Source organism: Diuraphis noxia, unplaced genomic scaffold (assembly GCF_037042655.1).
Source record: "Diuraphis noxia isolate RWA-SAM2 unplaced genomic scaffold, SU_Dnox_SAM2 contig0002, whole genome shotgun sequence".
NCBI classification, from domain to species: Eukaryota; Metazoa; Arthropoda; class Insecta; order Hemiptera; family Aphididae; genus Diuraphis; species Diuraphis noxia.
In genome coordinates, this window is record NW_028301712.1 from 23,409,958 (window position 1) to 23,432,008 (window position 22,051).

A 22,051-nucleotide genomic window follows, 5' to 3' on the forward strand; every position below is an offset into this window, starting at 1 on the left:
TATTCTATTTAGGTTTAGGATGTCTAGAACATTAATTTATTATCAGGTAACATATTATAGTTGTTTATAGGTACGTACTATTATTATTTTACGTACAACTTTTAATATTTTTGAAATATTTTATACGAGAAACGAAAGGCTAACATACGATTATGGATCCTTTTCCTTAATAAATAAATAATAATATGATCAATTATAGGTAATTAGTTGATAATTAAATAGAAATTTAAATGGCCTCTTGAGTCTTAATTCTTATTATTTTACACCTACTTATATAATAATAATTGTAATTATAACAAACTAAATTTAATCAGAATCGATATTGTTATATTTTTAAATTTGTGTATAGTCGTGTTAGATAACCTACTTATTTATCCTAAACTATTTTTCTTTGACTAAACAATTATTTAATGCTATTATTAAACAACAATAATTGTCTCTTACAATTCAAAATATCGTGTAATGCTAATACCTCAACTAACATTTGTATATAGGTATAATCGTAAAATGCTAACTAATAATTAATTACTCGACCTTGACTATGGCGTTAAGTATTGAATTCTCATGTTTTTTTACACAAATTTAATGATTATACAAATCATATTCTCCATTGTTTGTTTGTTTGTTTGTTTTTTTTTTTTTTAATCCAATTAAATACATTTCAAACTATAACAACAATCAAAACTTATACTATTTTAATGTTTTTAAATTTGTTTTATTTATTTATGTACATTAAGAACATTTATATTATCTAAAACTAACTAATAGCTCTTCAATTAATCTTAAAACGATTTGTTAGTACATTAATACCAGCACAGTGTGTATAAAATACGTATGTCGAACAAAAGTATGAAGCTGTCTTGATTATGTAATTTATTAAAATTATTTATAATGATGGTAGATTCAATATTATCTTGCATTCTTGCTAACAAACCACCTACTTGTCATAATGACTCCTAAAATAACCACAAATCAGTAGTTAATATTAGATTTCATTATTTTACTCAAATATAGCTAAATATAGGACTCGGAAAAAGCATTAAATATAGCTAAATATAGGACTCAGAAAAAGCATTAAATATAGGACTTAAAAAAAGCATCAAATATATTTTTTTTTGTATGAAATAATTTTTGATTTATTCGAAATGTAACTTTGGTTACTAAAACAATTAGTTATACACTTGAATAAATATGATATATCGTGTATTAATTTATACGATACATTAAATGGGCGCACACGAATTGCCTTCCATGAATTTGTTTTTAAAAACGTTACTTGGGCCCACCATATAAGAATGAAAATACTTGCTCTAAATAATCGCTTAAGCATGCTAAAAATTGTATTATGCAATAATAAACACACCCCCACAGGCATCAAACTTCTTATGTACATAAGCATACTCAAACCAATATGGATATACGGTCTGTAGTTAGGTACGGTCTAATATGCAGTGGCGTCACTTCAAAATTTGGACCCGGGAGCGAAATTTTCAACGGGCCTCCCATCGTCCAGGTATATATTATATTAAGAAGATCCGGGGGAGTGTAAAAATGTTTTATTTCTTTGGGTCCCTATACGAAAAGGCCCGGGTGCAACCGCACCCTCTGATTCCTCTTAGTTACGCCACTGGTCTAATGCGAAAAAATCAAATATTAATAAAATTCAAGCATTTCATTACATTGCTCTGAGGAAACTCACGGGTACGCCTTCCTACGTCTCAAATTATTCTCTACATTCAGATCTGAAATTAACAATAGTAAGTGATGAATCTAAATGTTTCTATAAAATATTCCACAACTACCTAAGTACTTATTTGAATCCTCTTATCAAAAATTAGGCCTGTGCTACAATTCCTGATAATCCCCTGAGATGTCTAAAGCGCAAGTAGTGTCATGATTTGTTATAAAAAATAATAATCAAGTAACCATAGGAAGTGTCATAATTGGGTGGCTCCTTCCATCACAATAATTTTTTCTTATCAATTGTATACTCTTAGCATATATTCTTATTGTATAATGATAAAAATGGTATAGAATTTGTAATTTCTAATCAATTTAAAAAAAAAAAAAAAAAACATTCACTTGAATTGTCTCTTATTTTAAATAGTATCCCTCTTGTACTGTAATTGATTCCGATAAATTAAATTAAATTAATAATAATTCAAAGCCAATTGATTTAATGTAAATTATTTATTAAATAATTATAACTAATTTCATAAATATATCAACACATATTTTTTCAACATTACAAAAGTCGATGTATAAATTAATAATTTAAGTTTGCAAATCTATGTTTCTAAATAGGTATCTTCACAAGCACCATGTATCATTCCATTTTTTTGCAGACTTTTACAGAATAACAAAATATAAATATTATTTTTACCATTTAATCAATAATAACCTATAATTCACAATCAGGAAAATAATTATTACAATAGAAAATTCAATTTACACCCCACTGAAATGTTTTACAAAAAACATTTTTACTTAGGTATGCCAATATATATTATAATTTGTATTTATTATTAATTATTATATTTTATAACTCCATATGTTACAGATTTTTTTCCGTGTAAGTACGTACACCAAAATACTCTATACACTTCTATTCAGGGCCTCCACAAGGGGGGAGGGGGGGGGCAGAAGGACCCATGGTACTGAGGCCTGGACTTTCGAAAGGCCAGGCGTTTCATGCAAATAATTACTGCAAAATTACTTCAATATATATTAGAAGAATGTTCGGGGCCCCGATTTAGTTCTGTACCAAGACCAAATTTATGATGCGGATATCTGTTCCTATTTATGTACTTGGACTATTTCATATATTTTCAAGTTTATGATACTTACTTTGAATTTTTGAGCGTTTATAAATGTATAAGTATTATCTTAGAAAATCTAAAAAATCTCTAGTGATCTAAAATGTTATCTCTGATTTGATTATTTAATAAATCCTAAGTCATGATATTAAATTGCCTTAATTCCGTTGTCTCGATCAGTTAAATTGTTCGCATCAACTCTCTGTTTCCGTGTTGGGTTTGAATGGAAAATCGTTTGTAATAATCTTGGCACCTGAAAATCATTTATGATATACCTATAGATAATAATAACTACCTATTTGAAGTGTAAAATATTTTATTTCAGGTGATCTACAAGACTACAAATTACAATAAACTATACAATGGTATATGAAAATCGTTTCAAACCAAGAATATATTTATCTCAAAGCCCTTCGAAATGTTCTATAGTACTAAATAATGTGTTTAAAACACATAATGATCGAAATATATTCAATGGAGTGAATTTAATTGCACACAGTGGTACAATGTAATTGCTCTTTCTGATCTTTCTCATGTTTTTCATTTGAAATTTTATGAAACTTAATTTGAGTGTTTTCCTATTTAAACTTCTAAATCGACAATTAATATTGAATTAAATAAAATTTGTGATATTTTTTTGTTAATTGTTTTTTAAAGATGTGCTCTACTTGGTGAAATAAATAGCGGTAAATCTATGCTGCTTTCTTGTTTAGTTGGTGGAGATAAAGTAGACAAAGGTCATATATGGGTTCTTGGAGGTAAACCAAGAACAAAAAGTAGTAAAACCTTAACTAAATACACTGGTTATATGCCTCAGGTACAAAAATATATATATATTTAATATTATCTACTTATTATAGTTTACCACACCAAGAAGATAATAATTTTGGTAGATACACAATATTATAGGTACCTATGTTAAATAATACAATTGTATTTTCAAATTAATTTTGTCAATAGGTACTATTGAAGAATCCATTGATAAAATGTAGAAGTTATTTATGATTTTTTCTAGGAATTTTGTTTGTATAAAACCATGACAGTTTTAGAATTGTTTGCATATTTTGGTAACTTATATAATATTAATTATAAATTTATTCAGTGGAGAATAAGCTATTACAAAGACATTTTTACTCTACCCCCAATTAATTCCACTATTAAAAAATTAAGGTATGTAATAATATCAAATTAACAGTTTTTATAGTACCTATATGATATGATTTAACTATATTGTAAAGTATTTATAGTTTCAGTGAAAAACGAATGATATCATTTATAATAGCAGTATTCCACAGACCTCGATTAGTGGTATTAGACGAGCCTACTGTTGGACTTGACATTTTAAAAAAAAATCAGTAAAAAACTAAATATATTTTATTATTTTTGAAAAAATATTAATATAACGTTTTTCTCATTTCAGAATTTGGAAATACTTACGTCACATGATTACTACATGGAAACCAACAGTAGTTGTAGCCACCAATAATATTGAGGAAGCATTTTTAGCAACTAAGGTTCGAATTCATAATATATGACAAACGACTAAAATTAAGTAATTTTATAACAACGGCGTTATAGATGGTTGAATATATTTTAGATAGCGTACCTGAAAAATGGAAAAATCATATTTGAAAGAGAAGTAGAGGAATTACGTCGAACAAATCCAAATAAGTCTATAGATTTAATCATAGAAAACCTTTATACCAGTTTAATATCTAATAATTTTGATGTACACAACATATTATATTACCTTCTTAAACATAGATAATGCGATTTCATCTATATCATGTATTATCATTAGGGTCCAAAAATATAATAATTTGCACGTTTTTACTTGTTTTACATATTATTCCATTTTTTAATACAAAATTCATACCTAATACCTATTTCTATATTCAGAGATTTTGAATTTTATATAGGTACAAAATTACCAGTCATTATTTAAAATCGACTTTTAAATAAATAATTAAATCAGTATTTTGATTTTCATCATAAAATTGTAATATGCTAATATGCTTAATCGAACTTTGAAAACCTTGTAAACTGTATTTTTTTATAATTAATATATACCTAGTTGCTGAGTGAAGATAAAAAAGTTTATATATAAAATAATTATATAATGATGTCTGTGTGTGTGTGTTTTTTTTTGTCATACTATTTTTTTTTTTTTTTTTGGAAGTAGTTTACTGATTGAATATTTTTTCAACAAGTTGGTACTTTAGAATAATTATTTCTTTCATTTTCACAATAGTTTTCCTAAGTGTACAAAAAAAGTACCAAAACTGCGTAAAATGATTATAGAAATAGATTATGATAAACTTAAATTAAAAATAAATAATAGTTGCATTTATTTATATTTAAAAAAAAAATACTAAATCCGTACACATATTTTAGTAATTTTTAGTGACTTCCGGACCCTAATGATAATGCTATTTTAATATTACATAATATACAAATTTATTATAATTTATAAATGCATTAAAAGAAAGTAAATTACAACATTAATTGTTTAATTCAAGTTTAGAAAAACTCTTGGATCAACACAAATCAACCTGAGACACCACGAAATAAAAAAGTAATCCTATTACTTAAACAAAAATGAATAATTTTTAATTTTGTTACCATATCCTATGTACACTTTACTAGCATCCTAAAATGTAGCCCCGATAAACGTATATGAAGTTAGTAGCGTTTCAATTTTTTTTTGTTCTACTGTTAACTAAAAAATGTGTGACGAAGTTAAGAATTGTTTAAAGTAGAAACATTTCGATCACGTAATCAACTAAACTTTTTTAAAACGATTACGTAATTTACTTATACAAATACTAATAGACTTTTTACGACTGATATGAACAAAAACAGTTGTACAAAGATTGTTTAGTGCAATAATGAGTGAATGACAACTATGCAGATGTCTTAAAATATGCTGATAGCTTTATTTATAGTCATGACATTAATTGTGTTCTAAAAAACAAAACTATAGTAATATTTTATAATCACCTGGAATTTTAAGAATAATTATTTCCATGACAGTAATGGACATAATTGAATAAAAAATAAGTAACTTAAAAGCTTTGTTACTTCAATATTATAATTTTCAAACTACCTACCTACAAAATTATACGTTTTAAAAATAAACCAATTATACTCTACTACTTAAAATTTAAATTAAATATAAAAATATTTTTAACAATAATGTATTATTTAATAGAATTACATGTTCTAAGATTTTTCGTTTATTTTCTTTGGGAATACACTATTACACTTAAACTTGATGACACTGACACTACAAAGGTACTACGCGTTTATGTAATTATATCATTTAACTAGGCCCATATTATGATTGTATATGATATGAAAAGTTACATGAGTTTTTGTTTCTAGATCTAAATAATAACATTTGGGCATATATAAATCAGAATTTATCAATATTCCATATAGTCTATAGATACAATATGCATCATGCATGATATAACTTATTATAGTTATTATTGTTAGTTTTCGTTAAAAATTAATGTAACTATCAAAACTTTTTCATTGGTTCAATGAATAAAACGTGCATTTTTATAATACTTAGATCTATCCTCCTCATATCCCCTCAATAACTCCCCTGCTAATGGTGTTCAAAACTTAAAATCAGCCATCTCGAATCTCAAAGCACCATTTTAAAATTCAAATTTTGGAAAATACTTTCCATGTACACACTTATACATGGTTACGAAGGTACCGTGAAAATTGCAACCCTCAAACTATATTATCATCATTGTTAGGCTCTATATACGTTGATCAGTCAATGAGTCAATCAGGACACGTTCAATTATTATATATTATTGCATTATAGCCATCCCGCTCGGGGTTGCCCGTGACTCGGCCGTGAGATTCGATTGTGATTATGCAAGAGCCGAACAGCATAATAATATCTAATCCAAAAGTTTCAAAGTTGAACTATTTATTTGTATATTTATTTCTTCGATTTAGTGATTTATCGTCATTAATATTATTAGTTATATTTATATCGCCGATTTATCCCATCTTAATCTCCATTAATGAATTTTAGATCAGCCATTTTAATAGTTTCGAACAAATATTAAATACAGACCTAAAAAGTATAATATTCTCAAATTTTCAATAAAAAATAAAGTTAATTTTTTTTTAATCGGTTGTGTAATTCCAGAAGTTACCCCAAACACGCAATTTTTCTTCTTTATACCTATAACACTACCTATAGATAATGACCACTTAAGTGATCAAATTTTAAATAATACGAATTAATTTATTAATATTTATCGTGACCAGCATGCATTGACTTCATTTATCTCGAGTAAATGAATACATGTTTATTATTTTTTTTCTGAGTACAATATTCATAACCACAGTTAAAATTGTTCATGCATTTAACTCGATTCTGAAATACGCCTATTAATCTTAAACTTGAGCATGTGTGTATCTAATGACTATATTATAATTATTTTCAGTTAAGCATTTGTAAGCAAATCGTTCCAAGATCGAATATTTGGAAGTTCAAAACCATTATTATTCAAAATATGAAGTTTTTAACTTCTAATATTTGGTACGTAATTTTAGGTAATGATTAACTACACAATTTAAAAGTTAGGAAGAGCTCAATTTCGTGGTACATGGCGTTTGTGCCTCTAGAAATATTTTTTTACGCAGTCATCTTGTATAATATACTATATACAGTTATCTAGGCTGTTAGGTACATGTACGAATGCATAAATGTATGTTTAATTTTGAACTTTTTTTACATGGCTGTTATTATTTTACACATAATTCGATATTTTTACTTTATATAATTTACCATGCATGATATATATTCACGACTTTGGTTTCGCTTCATCATATCAAATAAATATATCCAATAACCCTAAATATATAAGCACCAGGGGCGTCATCTGGGGAGTGGCAGGGTATGCGGTTGCACCCCTTACTTTTAGAATGTTACAATTGGCTCTTCGCCTTGCTGAAGCCTAAAATAATGCACGAGCCACGAATTCATAATTATTTATATGATTGAAATCAAATTGTGATAACCGGTCTATAATGTATGAAAATAATTGAATGCAGGATAATATACATATACGTATGTATAATGTATATCTATTTTTTATATGGCCTGGTGAAATTTCAAAATGGCCTGCTTGAAATTTTGCACACCCGAAAAAAAACCTGAAATGACGCCCATGATAAGCACTTGTAATCGTTTTTAGAATAAGTTATTATAGTCGCTGATTTCAAACTATAATTAGATACCTAATACATCCTGCGCAGAGGAGAGTAAAAAGAGATAATCACGCTCAATATTGTGCGTTTGAAACACTGACCAAGAAGCTATTTTATGTTTTTTTTTTTCGTGAGGTATAGATATTGTATGTGACAAATTTTTTTAGTCTAATCACTAATTGCCAACAACTAACAAGCTATAATGAATAATAACTAATAATTAATACAATACATTTATGTCAAATTTAGGATATTTATGTTGTTATGCGTGATGCCTATACTTCAAGTATGCTTACATTGCATCTATTATGGACAGTATCCTAAATCTATACCTATTGCAGTTTTTAACCAAGAAACTGATTGCGTTTATGACCCATGTAAACATATTGAAGAGTGTTCTTACTTATCGTGTCATTTCTTGTATATTTTGAGCCAAAATAATGTAAAAGTAGTAAGTAAAAAAATAAAACGTTCCATTAGAACATTTAAAACACGTATTTTAAATCATGTGTTATAACAGAATTATTATGGTTCTGAATTTTTGGGTATAAACTCCATGACTATAGGATCAACACTAGGACTTATGAAAGTGCCCAAGAACTACACAATAGCAATAATTAATAGTATAACACAAAGCTCATCATCGAATGAACGTGGCGAACTATTAAAATCTAATATAAATATTGAAATAGACATGTCAAGTAACTTTATACCTAAACAATCATCATTGTCGCTAAGATAAAATTATATAATATAATCATTAATCATAATATACAATAAATAATTGTGCATTATCTTCATAGACATCGAATTTGGGAAGCATCTACAAGAAAATATATTAAAAGCCCATAAACTACATCTAATTGACGTTTACAGTCGGTACAATCTGTCAACAAAATACGCCGAAATCCCATTTAAGGTTATTATTTATAAATTAATGAAAATTAATTTCTTAATATCATATTATATTTATGCGTTTGCAGATATACGAATACAAAAATTTAAATCTCACTGAAAACACAGCATCCGAAATAATATCATGGTAATATACGATTAATAATGATTATAGTTTGCGAAACTTAAATCATCAATATTAAAAAATATCGTTAATCAATAGGGCATTTGATGAAAGAATAAGAATAGTAACATGCCCAACAGGTAGTATTTCAGTGGGATAGTTGATAAACAAGGAGCCCCAAGTACATAATTGAGATTCTGCATGAGCGCAACAATTAATGCAGTGGCGGTTTTGATAAAATATCAAGGGGGGGCTATTTTTAATTGTTGTGCCCCCTCACCCTCCATAATAGTTGCATATATAACTTATATATATGCATATATAACTTACAGAACATAACAGTTGACACAAAAAAAATCCAAGGGGGGCGAGTGCCCCCTTCGCCCCCCCCCCCCCAGTTAAAACCACTACTGAATGAATGTATTGATTTTACAATGGTGTGTGTGGTTTTTTTTTTTGTGTGTGTGACGGTGTACACAAGAAGTATAGCCATAATAATGCTTCGATTTTCAATTTATTATTCTTCAGCAGACAACTACAGCAGTGCCGTAGAAACCGCCGGTGCAGGTGGTGCAATGCACCGGGTCACTTGATCTTGAAAGGGCCCTATGCCCTTACCGATTATCTGATATAATGTGACCTAAAATAAACAACAAAGAAAAAAGAAAATTATGTTATAAAATTATGGGGCACCTACACCAATTCGGGCAATTTGCACTGGGGCACACAATAGTATCTAGCTACGGCACTGCACTGCAGTACCTATCTCTTCTAGTGGAAAAGTGAAAATTAGTTAATTGCAATCGGGAGGTAAAAATTTAAATTCCTCAATGTAGTTGTCAAATATGACGGAAAAACAACAAAAAATTGAGAATCTTACGTAAAACCAGTTTTCGACAAAAATTTGGTTCTTGATGTAACTCTAAAAAAAATGACCGTATATACATGAAATTTTCACTGAACATTTTCACCACATTAACATTTTCTATACTCTATAAAATGTTCAACTTATATTTACTAATGTACCTAGTTAACCTAATTAAAGCCATACCTATAAAATTTTCTTTATTTTAAAATTAATGTCGTTAAAAAAAATGCACTCGGTTAAAAAACTTAAACACATTAACATAAGGAACCTCTTGTGGAAATTTTTAGCGAAAATTAAAAATAAAAGTGTGTAAATCTGCAATACTTTTTCATGAGCTTGTTAATAATTAGTGGTTTTAATTTAACAATTATTACGTCATTCGATTTCTCATGGAACGATTTTGTTATTTTGATATAATTCAAAAGCAAATAACCGTAGATACTTGAAATTTACACCAAATTTTTATTTTATTTAGTTTTATAATTTTCTATTCATTATTTGAGCTCTTTAAAGGTATTTTATATTTTAAATTGTTATGTTTTTTTTCTATAAAATATGTTTATTTTATTTTATTTATTGGGTCAAATAGATTGAAAATGTAATACAAGGTTCCTCACATATTGCTACACTATAAGTTTAAAATATTAAGAATAGAAACGCATGATTTTTTTATATAAGTATTTTAAGTTAAAAATTTTTAATAAATTTAAAATTTATCAAACTGAAAATTAGCGAATTATTTTGTATGGTTGGAAATTTATAAAATGTCCAATTTTATTTTAAATAAAAATTAAAAATAATATAAAACAAGATTCCTCTTATGACTTATGTGTAATTCATACTGAAACCAAAAAACTCAAGTGTTGTGATCTAACATGTATTTGTGTTTAATAACAAATAATAAAAGAAAGAATATTTTAATCTTTCTGTTGTTGAATATGTTTTATTTCCTTTTCTTTTCATCCCACAGAAAATATTACATTTACACTCCAATATAGAATTAATATAATACACTTCACACTTCACATAATAGATTACTATTATTACTGTTGATCGAACTGTTGTTCTTTTCGGTATATTTATAAATTCATCGATACTAATTATATTTGAATTTATTTTTTATACACATTATTTTATTTCACTATTGCTAATTTTTAACTATCATTAATTTAGCGCTATATTTTCGTCGGCGATGTTCTACTTTGCGTTGTTATTGCAAAGTGAAATTCAAAATGGATACTTAGAGAGAAGTATAATAGCAGGTAATTGAGATTAAACTTTATAATTGGTATACTGATGAGATTGAACCTATAAGTAATAATAAAATACTCGAAGGAAAAATATCAAGATCAATAGTAACAGGAAAAAATCGACATGGAACAAACAATAGTCACATAATAATAAGTGTCCTAGTCATCTAACCCAATTTGTTTATGCTAATTTTTTAATAATAATTTATTCATGTTATATTATTGCAATACAAAATAAAATGAACAAATATGAATGAACTTCTTTTTAAATCAGCTAAATTAATATTTTCCCCGTGATAACTTTGAACTTTTACAGTCAAATAATTGTTTGTTAACTATTAACTTTTTAGATTAATGTTTTTAGCATTATTTTAATTTATCCATCCAAAGTTTATTATTTTCACTTACTTACACACAACTTGGATAATTATTAAAAAAGTAAAATAAACTTGAAGACATCAATACGAGTATATGTATATCGGATATATAACATGGATGGGTTCCTATGTGAATTCTAAGGCTTGAATATGTAATATACTAATATCTAATAAAGTTTTTCGTATATTGTTCTTACAGTTGCAACAATTTTAAAAATATCGAAAATACATACCTAACTAAAAATTTTGTACCTTAACTACCATTTTAATTTTGAAAATATTGGATATGAATACAAAAAATAAAAAACTTTCCTTAAATAACTTCAGTTATTCAAAAAATATTAATCGTACATTTTTTTCATCATTTTATAACCTTTAATTTTTTATGCACAGTAAAATGTCCAATGTATTTAAACCAATTTTTTATACACACACTGTTTATTAATGTTTCTGATGAAATAATTTTAATATGACCCTAAATTACATCTTTACTGATACTTTTGCTGTAAGTCTTTCTTAACTTATGTATATTATTACTATAAGAACATCTGAACATGTATGTTCTTAAACATTTTGTTCCACGGATATATATATAATATATATATGTATATTATATGTTTTCCTTTTATTTTTTCTCGGGTATAATTTAATCAGAAATTATCATCTAGATTCTAAATCAATAATTTTACAACTTTTACTAATTTAACAAAAACAATTTTAAATTTAAATTATAGGAGTCACGATTTTTGAAATTGTGTTGAGCTTTCTTACAATACAAATAATATTCTCGATAATTCAAGCATTTACTTTCTTTCTTTTGGCCGATTTTATTCTATACATTAGCTGGGAAAGTTCCTTGTTACTAATTATTCAATTAAACATTGTCATCGGGACTTGTGGAATGAGCATCGGTAATTAAAACATAGACGTTTATCTACAAAACATTATTTTAGGTACTTCGAATTTCAATCATATTATTTATTTTTTAACACAGGCTTATTCATTGGTTCGTTCGCAAGCAGTTCAATAAAATCATTTTATGTGACACTGTTGGTATACTTAGTAAACATAATGTTGAGTGGTAAATGATTGGTACATGTAAATATTATTCATTTAATAATATTTTTGAATGATTTTAGGTCTTTTTTGGCCATTAGACAACACAACATTGGCTCTATTACCATTTTCAGTTTTATTACCATTATCTATTCCGATTCGAGCAGTCCACGCTATATTAATCCAAGGACGTCAATTCAATACGGACGGCATTCTTTTCGCAGTAATTACAATTACTTTTTGGATACTCATTTCAATTACAACATTTATTTTTAAGTTAAGAAACAAAATAAACTTTATATTTTAAATTTTAATAGATATATTTTTTATTTTAGATTCTCAGTAAATCGACGAGTCGATTAGTTTTATAATTATTTGTAAATGTATTTTTAGATTCTGAACGAAGTGATGAATGTATTGATTTTACAATGATGTGTTTTTTTTTTGTGTGTGTGTGTCTGTGTACAGCATAATTAGTCGAAATAATGCTTCGATTTCAAACTTTGGGGGTGGTTTCCGATGTAAAAGTGAATATCCTTGGTGCATTATAAAGGTCAAAAGTAAACATTTTCCAACAGTTTTCAAAAAAATCGAGAAAAACAAAAAAAAAAAATGACAGAAAAACGGGAATTTTTACGCAAAATCAGTTTTCGACCAAATCGATTTTTTTATATAGTTGTAATTCAAAAACTAATCACTGCAAATACTTGAAATTTTCACCAAATGTTTATGTTAGTGATATCTATATACAGTTTAATTTTCAAAAATGTTTGACTTTTTTTGAGTTATTTATAGACCACTGAAATTTTCGATTTTTTTTGAAGTGCCGGTAAAAAAATGTTGACCAAAAAAATTTGAAAATTTAATACAAGGTTCCTTATAAATTTTTCTTATTGTAGCTAAAAAAAATTAAAAATCGTTAGTCACAATTTATTTTATAAGCGTTTATAGTTCAAATTTTTACGAAATCTGTCGAAAACGCGAAAATTTGCAAGTAATTTTGAAGTTGGAAAATCATAAAAATTTTAGTGTTTATAACTAAGAATTAATTTAAGTGCCTTTGAATTTTAAATTTTTTCGAAATAGCGTAACGATAATAGTTGATATAAGTTGAAAAATCATAAAATTGTTTGCGTTTATAACTAATAGGATTAAAAATACAACACTAAGTTTTCCATAAATTTTCCTTCAAGTAGCTATAGAGAAAACTCGAAGTATCATTTTAGGAAAAATTTTAAAAGCGTTTGAATTTTAAATTTTTACGAAATAGCGTAACGATAACGATTTATCCTCAAACGATTTTAAATATTTGTTATTATTCAAAAAGTATATGTAGTAGATACTTGAAAAAATTACCAGTTATTAAGATTGGCATTTTCTTTACATGATTTAATTTTCAAAATATTTTGACTTTTTTTGAGAGATTTATAGACGACTGAAATTTTCAATTTGTCTGAAAAATGTTTTTTGAAGTGTCGATAAATTTTTTTGGCCCTATCAAAATACTTGAAATTTTAATACAAAGTTTCTCATAAGTTATTCTTATAGTGATTAAAAAATTATAAGAATACATAGGGAAAATTTTTTTTTATTAGCATTTGAAGTTCAAATATTGGCAAAAATTCGTCAAAACCATAAATATTTTTTTTTTGTGTCTGTCATCTCGTTTTGGGGCAGTAAAAGTGCTTCGACTTTTAACTTCAGTACCTTCGATCAGAAAGTGAATCTAGTTGGTACTTTGGTGGTCAAAAGTAAAAATATTATATCTAAATAATCGGGATAAACAAACTAAAAATTAAGGGGAAAACGGGAAATTTTACGCACAATCAGTTTCGACAAAATCGATTTTGGTTATTGATGTAACTTTAAAACAAATGACCGTTGATACATGAAATACCAGCGAATGTTTTTATAAGTATATTCTATCCGCCATGAAATTTTCAAAAATGTTTGACTTATTATGTTGTACTATTCATAGATATATGCAATTTTCGATAATTATTAGTTTTTTTTTAAATTAATATCGATAAAAATTTATTTTTTGGGTAGAAAATATTGAAGATTTAATACAAGGCTCTTAACATATTGCTACAATCTTTTTAAATCTGATTTGAAAATTTAATACAAGATTCCTTACAAATTTGTCAACCTTTATCACAAAAAAAATGTCCACCGGAAATTCAAATTAAATTTTTATTAGCATTTGAATTTCAAATATTGACAAAAATTCGTCAAAACCATGAATATTTGCAAATTATTTTGTAGTTCAAAATTCATAATATTGTTTGTATTTATATCTAAGGTTATAAAATTTAACACTAAGTTTTCCATAAATTTTGCTTCAAATAGCTATAGAGAAAATTTGAAGCGTCATTATAGGAAAAATGTTTTGAGCGTTTTTTTAAATTTTTATGAAATCGCGTAATGATAACTATTAATCGTCAAACCAGGTATATGTATATCTATGATAATATAAGGTATTATGAATTATGATAACTACATGCAATGTTATTGGAAAAATTGATTAGTCAAAGGTCCACCCCTCCACCTAATGTACCGCAGAGCGATACCCACTTTCCTGCTTTTTTTTTTTAACTTGATACTTTTTACATTAAGTATTTAAATGTGTTTAGGTAGGTACTTAGAACAATTTACCTTCGAACGATTTTTATGTTTCAAAAAATATTATTTGTTTACTGACTTGACAGGGCTCGCCTCCCCTTTGAAAGTTGTATTATATTTCAGCCCCCCCCCCCATCAGATTTTTGGTCTCTGTACTAAATGCAGAACGACACTACAATTCAATGCATTGATGTTACAGGTTAATCCGTTTAAAGTCTGTGAAAAAATTACTTTTTATATTTAATCAGGTAGGTATTATTATTATTAATTGTATATGAGCTTGTCTTTTATGTTTTATTTTTATCACTTTTCTTGTACTTGCATAAAAGTAGTTGTATAGGTATGATATCAAATATCTTGAATCGTGGATATTGTGATGTTTTATGATCATGTACCTACATATATTATTAAAAAAACAACTTAATTTTCTTCTGTTCCAATAGAAAATGTTTAATGAATTTTCTAAGTCAGTTTTAAAACAAATAAATATTATATTAACATTTAACTAACAGATTAGTTTAAATTTTTTCTATGATGTTGATGTAGGTAGGTATATTAAATATTGGAATATGATTCATTGATTCAATTATATAAAGGGTGGCAAAAATCAAATATCAAGGGAACACTATAGTGCAATACCTACCTACTTGCATGTATTGTCCCGTCTTACAAACGCATAACATAGCAAATTCTACGTTCTTAATAAGTATTAATTTAATTTTCTCTAAAATTAAACAATTACCAAATGTTGAAGTAAGAATAATATGTAGTTATTGATATGGGATTTAATTTTAAAGAGTTTTGAGCATTTGAAAATTGTAAATTGTGCGTTTTAAAATTCTCATAAAGAACTAAGTAATAAAAAAAAATGCCAACGGCAACGTAGTGCTCCCAAGCAGTCACCCATCCAAGTACTACTAGCTACCCCCGATGTTGCTTAACTTCTGTGATCGGGCGAGAACTGATGTATTCAACGTGGTATGGTTGTTGGCAATAGTAATAGGAAAAACAATCATATTTAAATGCATTTGAATATCATAATAAATATTAAGAAATAGTACTTATATTACTTAGGCACATACTATATTTTTAAAACTAGCAAAACATTGTTATAACCAAAAACTATTTAAAACTTCACTTTATTTTAATTGAAAGATGTGTAATATTTCTAGTTTTATCTTCATTAAGTTATTATAAAATAGCTTTCTGACAATTAAATGCATTATCGAGTTCATCCACTTACCTTACAACAGTGATATGAAGGTGTTTTCCAGGAAGCAAGAAGCAAGATAACATATTTTTTATGAGGTTTAAACAATAGATCAATTAATTTTAAATAAGTACCGATCATGTATAAAATTAAGTATTTGTTAAATGTTAATAGTGTCATTTGTTTTTAGATTTATATTTTAGAGTATGAGTATATTTTCAAAGTTTTTAAAACAAAAATCGGTCAGTAATTACCTTTTTTTAAAAATAATTATTACTAAAACAATTGTGAATAAAGATGTGGAAGTTGTGCAGTGGCCAAAAAGGGCAACAATTATTTAGTCAATGGGATACATTTTCAGGATCTAAAAGAATTGTTTTAAGAGACAAATAAAATAAAAACCACAATTGTAAAAAAAACTCAAGTTATTTAATATTATTATTCATTTACTAGTATAGCATCTGTCAACTGACAAATAAATGAAAATAATAGGAAAAAATATTGAGAACAGACCAATTAATCATGTACCTAGCAGGAACATAGTTCTGATTGACATAATTCCGCTCATTTATTACATTAAAGCTTAAATCTAATGGAACGAATATTGTAGAAAAAAAAATTAAATTATAATAATATAGTAAAAAAAATATTAAATACCACTTGGTTCTTAAGATACAAATTAAAAAAAAAATATATATATATATTATTGTTTGTTGTTTTAACGGTCCACTGTAGTTTAAGCTACAACAGGTTTATACTCCGGCATGGAAGCAATAATATCTTTGTCATCTTCTGATAAATCTCGAGCAAGTAAAAATGTATGCGCAGATCCACAAGTTACCTGTTCTACATATAATCCATCTAGTTTTTTCATTTCACATGGTTTAGCACTGGATTTTTTCAATTCTCCAAGACCCTAAATTGTTGTGTGTAATAAGTGGTAGTTTAGACAAAATTTTGAAAAATTATATATTACCAATTCGCCAGAGCTAGTTCCAGAACCCCAAACAATACAAGAATCATCAGCTGCTGCAACTAACCCAATAGAGCATGTACCAATACTGCGCAAATTCCAACCATGAAGATCTTGTACCGGTTTTGGATACATATTAGCTTCTCCTCGACTACTCATTTGTCCAAATAAATAAACAGCACCTTTTTTTAGTAACAAAAATAAAATATTAATAAATAAATTTTAAACGAAATATTTGTTATAATTTAAGGTTTATATTGATAGGAAAATTTGACATAATATATTTAAAAATTTTAATCGTACCAAATTCATTAATAGCAATACTGAATGCAGGTCCACAAGCAACATGCTTCACACCACTTCTTTGAACATCAAAGTATTTGATAAGTCTCGGTTGTAATTCATCTTTTGGTTCAGAATGTCCAAGGCGACCATAACCTCCAAATCCCCAAGAATATGCTTTTTTATGGTCATCAATAGCTACCTAAAAAAAACAACCAACTTGAATTATGAAAAACAAAAAACTTTTTGTTTTGTTTATCATACTGTATGATTTGTTCCACATGCAAAATCTCTGATTTCAGGTTTTTGCAAAATTTCTACTTTGTTCTTTGTTTTCTCTACAAAAGTCATTATAGGCTTAGGTAATTTGACAGTAGCAAAATTAATAGCTCCAGCTCTTTCAATATACTCTCCATTAGTGTTATGTCCCAATTGCCCATACTCAGGCAAACCAAATGAATATAAAGTGCCTTTACAATCAAGTAAAATGCTGAACTCAGCACCACAACCAACTTTTACGATTGGTGGTCCATTATATTTAACCTATAAAATAAATACATTTTTTTATTTGCTAATTCATGACATTTTTAAAGTTAAAAATACTCTGCAAGTCTTATGGATGATAAGAACTTTGCAGAGTTCATACAAAATTTAAAATTATGGTATTAGTTTTAAATTTTAATACAGAATGTGCATTCAAATTAATGAATAGATTATAATATATGATTTTATATTAATCAATAATAAATTCAATAGGCATTCATATTTTATGTAAGCATTTATCATCCAAATAAAAACCTGTCATTTTATACATAATATATTAGTAGAGATGTTACGAACTATTCAATAATCCAACTAAAAGAAAAAAATATTAAATAATAATACATTTTAAAGAAAATAATATCTAATTTTGACTTTTTTAATGTTTGGCTTTAGTTCAATAAAATATTTGAAGAGTTTGGTGCAATTAAAAGTGTGTGTTCAGATTTGTTCAAGTTCGTTAACATAAAGAACGGTTCAGCCTTAAATATTATAATTCGTAAATTTATAAATTAGACATGTATAAAACTAAATTAATAAATGATTTACATACTATTCAACTATTTAAATATAAAATAGATATGTAGCAATAATAATAATTATTATTTAAAAAAAGAATACTAAGGTTTTTATTTTACCATATTATACTCCATAAAAAAAAAGACATAAGTTCTGCGAATTATTGTCCTCTCTTGTATGGTGACTAGCTCACTACTTATGCATTACCTGGTATCTTTTCTTACTTAATAGAGTATAGGTATCACATATTTCTTTGGATACTTTATTTAAAATATGTTTGTCATATTAATATAACTATAATACTTAAGATGTACAAACTAATGGTACCTTTTATAATCAGATGATAAAAGATATTATATTAAAATTAAAAATACTGATTTATAAACAGCCATCTTGGCTTTTTTATTATTTGAATTATTAATTAATTGATAAATTATTCAGTTATTTTTTTTAAGTATAAAAACAATTTTTAAATTATTTGTAGTTGTGCTTTATAAAAGCAGAAAATGTTTCATAGTCAGCTTAATGTTATATATATATAAACACAGACAAGATGCGATAACTCGAAGTTGAAGGAGGATGAAAATTCGCTTTGAGATATATATTATTCAAGATATCTAACTAATCAATAGGGGAAGAATTTTCTAGAGGAATAAAAAAAAAATTAAGTAGGTAGTCAAGTTTTTTTAAGTTACCGAGGTTTGAGTTATCGCTACTTGATTAGGTATATATATTTAAATATAAATTGTGGTTAAATGAAAAATAGATCTTAAGATTTTTCTAAATTTTAAAGTACCTTTAGAACATTTTTTATTTCTTTTTAATGAGGTAACAAGAAGAACTTACAAAACAATGGTCACAATGGATTATAAATTACATTTTATAATCTGAATAATTTAAGTTTAACTATTTTAACATTTTTAAGCTTTTGTTTCAAAAAAAATAATATTTTATCTTATTATCATACATAAACTATAACAATATATTACTAACCCTCATTGCTGTTGTAACAAAAGGTTCTTTGCTCTTCACGCCACACTGACTATTCTTATTATCACCACAACTGTAAACCGCACCACGATCTTAAACATATAATTCAATCTTCAAACACAAAAATTTTTCTAGAGAACAAATTAACCAAATAAGAAATTATTTGTTTGGCTAAAATGTGCACTAGCATATTTTGTAAAATTGCATTTATGTACAACAAATAGTACTTTTACATAAGTGCATAGTTCAAATTATTAGGTATTTAAAAGAATTATGATAATATATTTTAAAAACATACCAGTGAGAAGTAATGTATGTCCACGACCAGTAGCAGCATTGACAATAGCATGGTCAGGTAAACCTTCAATTGGAGTTGGAATGTCACGTCTGAGTAAATCTTTGACCCCCAGTTGACCTTTTTCGTTTCGCCCTAAAAGAGTAAATTCAAAGTTTAAGTACCTAATGAATTATCACTTAATGAAAATTGACTACAAACCTAAAGACAAAGCTTTGCCTTCTTCAGTTATAAAGATAGTGTGTGAAGAATTGCAGCTACTCACTACCAAACGAATACGGTTATCTTTCAGTGGTCCAAATAAATGTGGTTCATATAAGTTTCGCCCAACAGACTTGCATCCTTTTGGCATTGACTTGCGACCATTTAAATCCCAATTAGTTCCACCAGTTAAAAGGACAACTCCAATGTGATCAGGGCCTTTCACTCTCTACAACACAAAATTTTGGTAAAATATATTGAATTACTCTTTTACTAAGTATATAGTTTAAACACAGATTCTGTCCTTCTGACATATGTACACAATTTTACTCCACTTCTTATTATAATGGGCGCTTATTTATTTTTAACATCTAAGACTATACTTAATTAAACTTATAGGGTAAATTTATTTATTTTTAATCTAAATAAGTATTATAATAACTTGTTAGATAAGAATGAAAGTCTCATTTTGATGAAATGAACCATATTATAGCCAAACCTGATATAGGTAATAACTAATAAAATTTAGTTAACGACATAGGTAATAAATGTACCTAATACAAAACTGTAGAACCTACTGATGATCAATATTTGTAACTAACGAGTAATCGAATACTTTACACTGTAAACTGTAGATGATTAAAAATTAATTTAAAACTTACAAAATATGTACAAGAGATAATGTGTACAAGGATGTAACAAAGAAAAGCTCGTTTGCAACCCCATCAAGCAGGGTAGCAATCTAAAGGTAAATGAGAGGCATGTCGGACGATGAAACAGAACAGCTGCGAAAAACGCAGTTTTCAGCAACTACCACGATGCCGGTACGCATAAATGCATAGTTAATGCACTTTACGACTTACCAGAGACGCGTTGTCTTCTGCCAGTTCGTCCACGTCGTCGTCATCGGACCTCCGGTCATCGTCGTCATCCTCTTCACTCAACACGGGTGGGTCGTCTTCGACGATTTTGGACTTTTTGCGTGACACGCCATTTGCCTTGCCTTTGGACTGCCGTTTGGCGGACATGACGCCAACACGTATGGCAACAACGTCGAGGTGGATATGTAGAGCGTGTAAGCGGTTGGCTGGTAGTCACGTCGTACGGGCTATTTCGTTAGCAGCGGTGGTCGGCACAAGGGATGGTCGTTTGTGGATGAACGAAAAATGTGCACAGGTCGACGGTGATGGCGCGAAACTCGGGTGGCGAGCAACAAAACACTGTAAACACAACGCAACGGGGGAGAAGATCGGGTCAAACGGCGACGGCTGTAATGATAGTAGCGGCGGACGCCATTAAAAGTAAAAAAAAAAGAAAGAAAGAAATCTCGAGAGGGAGAGAGAGGTAGATAACGAGCAAATGAGTGATCGAGAGAGAGTGAGCGAGTAAACGACGGATGACCGGGGGGAAGGGGAGCGAGTGAGACAGAACGGGACGCTCCACGCGTGCGCGCGCGCGCTAGTTGGGCTGAAAGAAAGAGAACGAAAACCGGGACTGGGAGCAAGCGAGATGGTCGATCGGAGAGAAGAAGAAAAAAAATATAGAAAAAAGTGCGGCGATTGTTTGTTGTGAACGCGGTGTGTGCATGTGCGTGTGCGTGTGTAAAAATCGGGGACCGTGTCGGTGGTCGGTGGTCGGGTGGCGCGGCTGCAGCTGCCGCGGCAATACCCCCCCCCCCCTCCACTCGCTCCAAATGTAAATCCGACCCCCCCACGACCATCACTATTGTCAGTGCGACGCTCGCCGTACCTTTTCGCGGTGCGTCGTCTACTCATCTCTCTCGGAATTGGGGA

At 28.0% G+C, this 22,051-nt stretch overlaps 2 protein-coding genes across 2 annotated transcripts; one reads left to right on the forward strand and one right to left on the reverse strand.

The window, feature by feature from the left end:
- Positions 1-1,400: 1,400 nt before the first annotated feature.
- Positions 1,401-12,973, forward strand: LOC107164096 (ABC transporter G family member 23-like). Its single transcript, XM_089220756.1, has 17 exons — positions 1,401-1,513; positions 3,142-3,324; positions 3,474-3,633; positions 3,832-3,986; positions 4,064-4,171; positions 4,237-4,330; positions 4,414-4,545; positions 5,341-5,391; positions 7,292-7,386; positions 8,307-8,508; positions 8,578-8,758; positions 8,861-8,976; positions 9,041-9,099; positions 11,117-11,205; positions 12,305-12,481; positions 12,565-12,651; positions 12,710-12,973. The coding sequence occupies exons 2-17, from the start codon at positions 3,179-3,181 to the stop codon at positions 12,931-12,933; spliced, it is 2,076 nt and encodes a 691-aa protein (XP_089076882.1). The 5' UTR covers positions 1,401-1,513; positions 3,142-3,178; the 3' UTR covers positions 12,934-12,973.
- A 3,892-nt stretch (positions 12,974-16,865) lies between these two features.
- On the reverse strand, positions 16,866-21,611 carry LOC107164210 (protein RCC2 homolog). The gene is made up of 8 exons (XM_015511947.2): positions 21,122-21,611; positions 20,259-20,487; positions 20,061-20,192; positions 19,766-19,854; positions 17,978-18,256; positions 17,735-17,915; positions 17,435-17,613; positions 16,866-17,374 (listed from the first exon to the last, which is right to left on the reverse strand). Exons 1-8 carry the CDS (start codon positions 21,284-21,286, stop codon positions 17,195-17,197), a joined length of 1,434 nt encoding a protein of 477 aa, XP_015367433.1. The 5' UTR covers positions 21,287-21,611; the 3' UTR covers positions 16,866-17,194.
- Positions 21,612-22,051: the final 440 nt, after the last annotated feature.

Excerpts from the sequence above, each read along its gene's own strand:
- LOC107164096 (XM_089220756.1), top strand. The coding sequence starts at position 3,179 with ATGGTATATGAAAATCGTTTCAAACCAAGAATATATTTATCTCAAAGC. Across the intron at positions 4,172-4,236 it reads GACATTTTAAAAAAAAATCA|AATTTGGAAATACTTACGTC; the intron begins GTAAAAAACTAA and ends TTCTCATTTCAG. Across the intron at positions 5,392-7,291 it reads AGACACCACGAAATAAAAAA|TTAAGCATTTGTAAGCAAAT; the intron begins GTAATCCTATTA and ends AATTATTTTCAG.
- LOC107164210 (XM_015511947.2), bottom strand. The coding sequence starts at position 21,286 with ATGTCCGCCAAACGGCAGTCCAAAGGCAAGGCAAATGGCGTGTCACGC. Across the intron at positions 20,193-20,258 it reads AGGCAAAGCTTTGTCTTTAG|GGCGAAACGAAAAAGGTCAA; the intron begins GTTTGTAGTCAA and ends TTACTCTTTTAG. Across the intron at positions 18,257-19,765 it reads TTGTTACAACAGCAATGAGG|GTTAAATATAATGGACCACC; the intron begins GTTAGTAATATA and ends TTTATTTTATAG.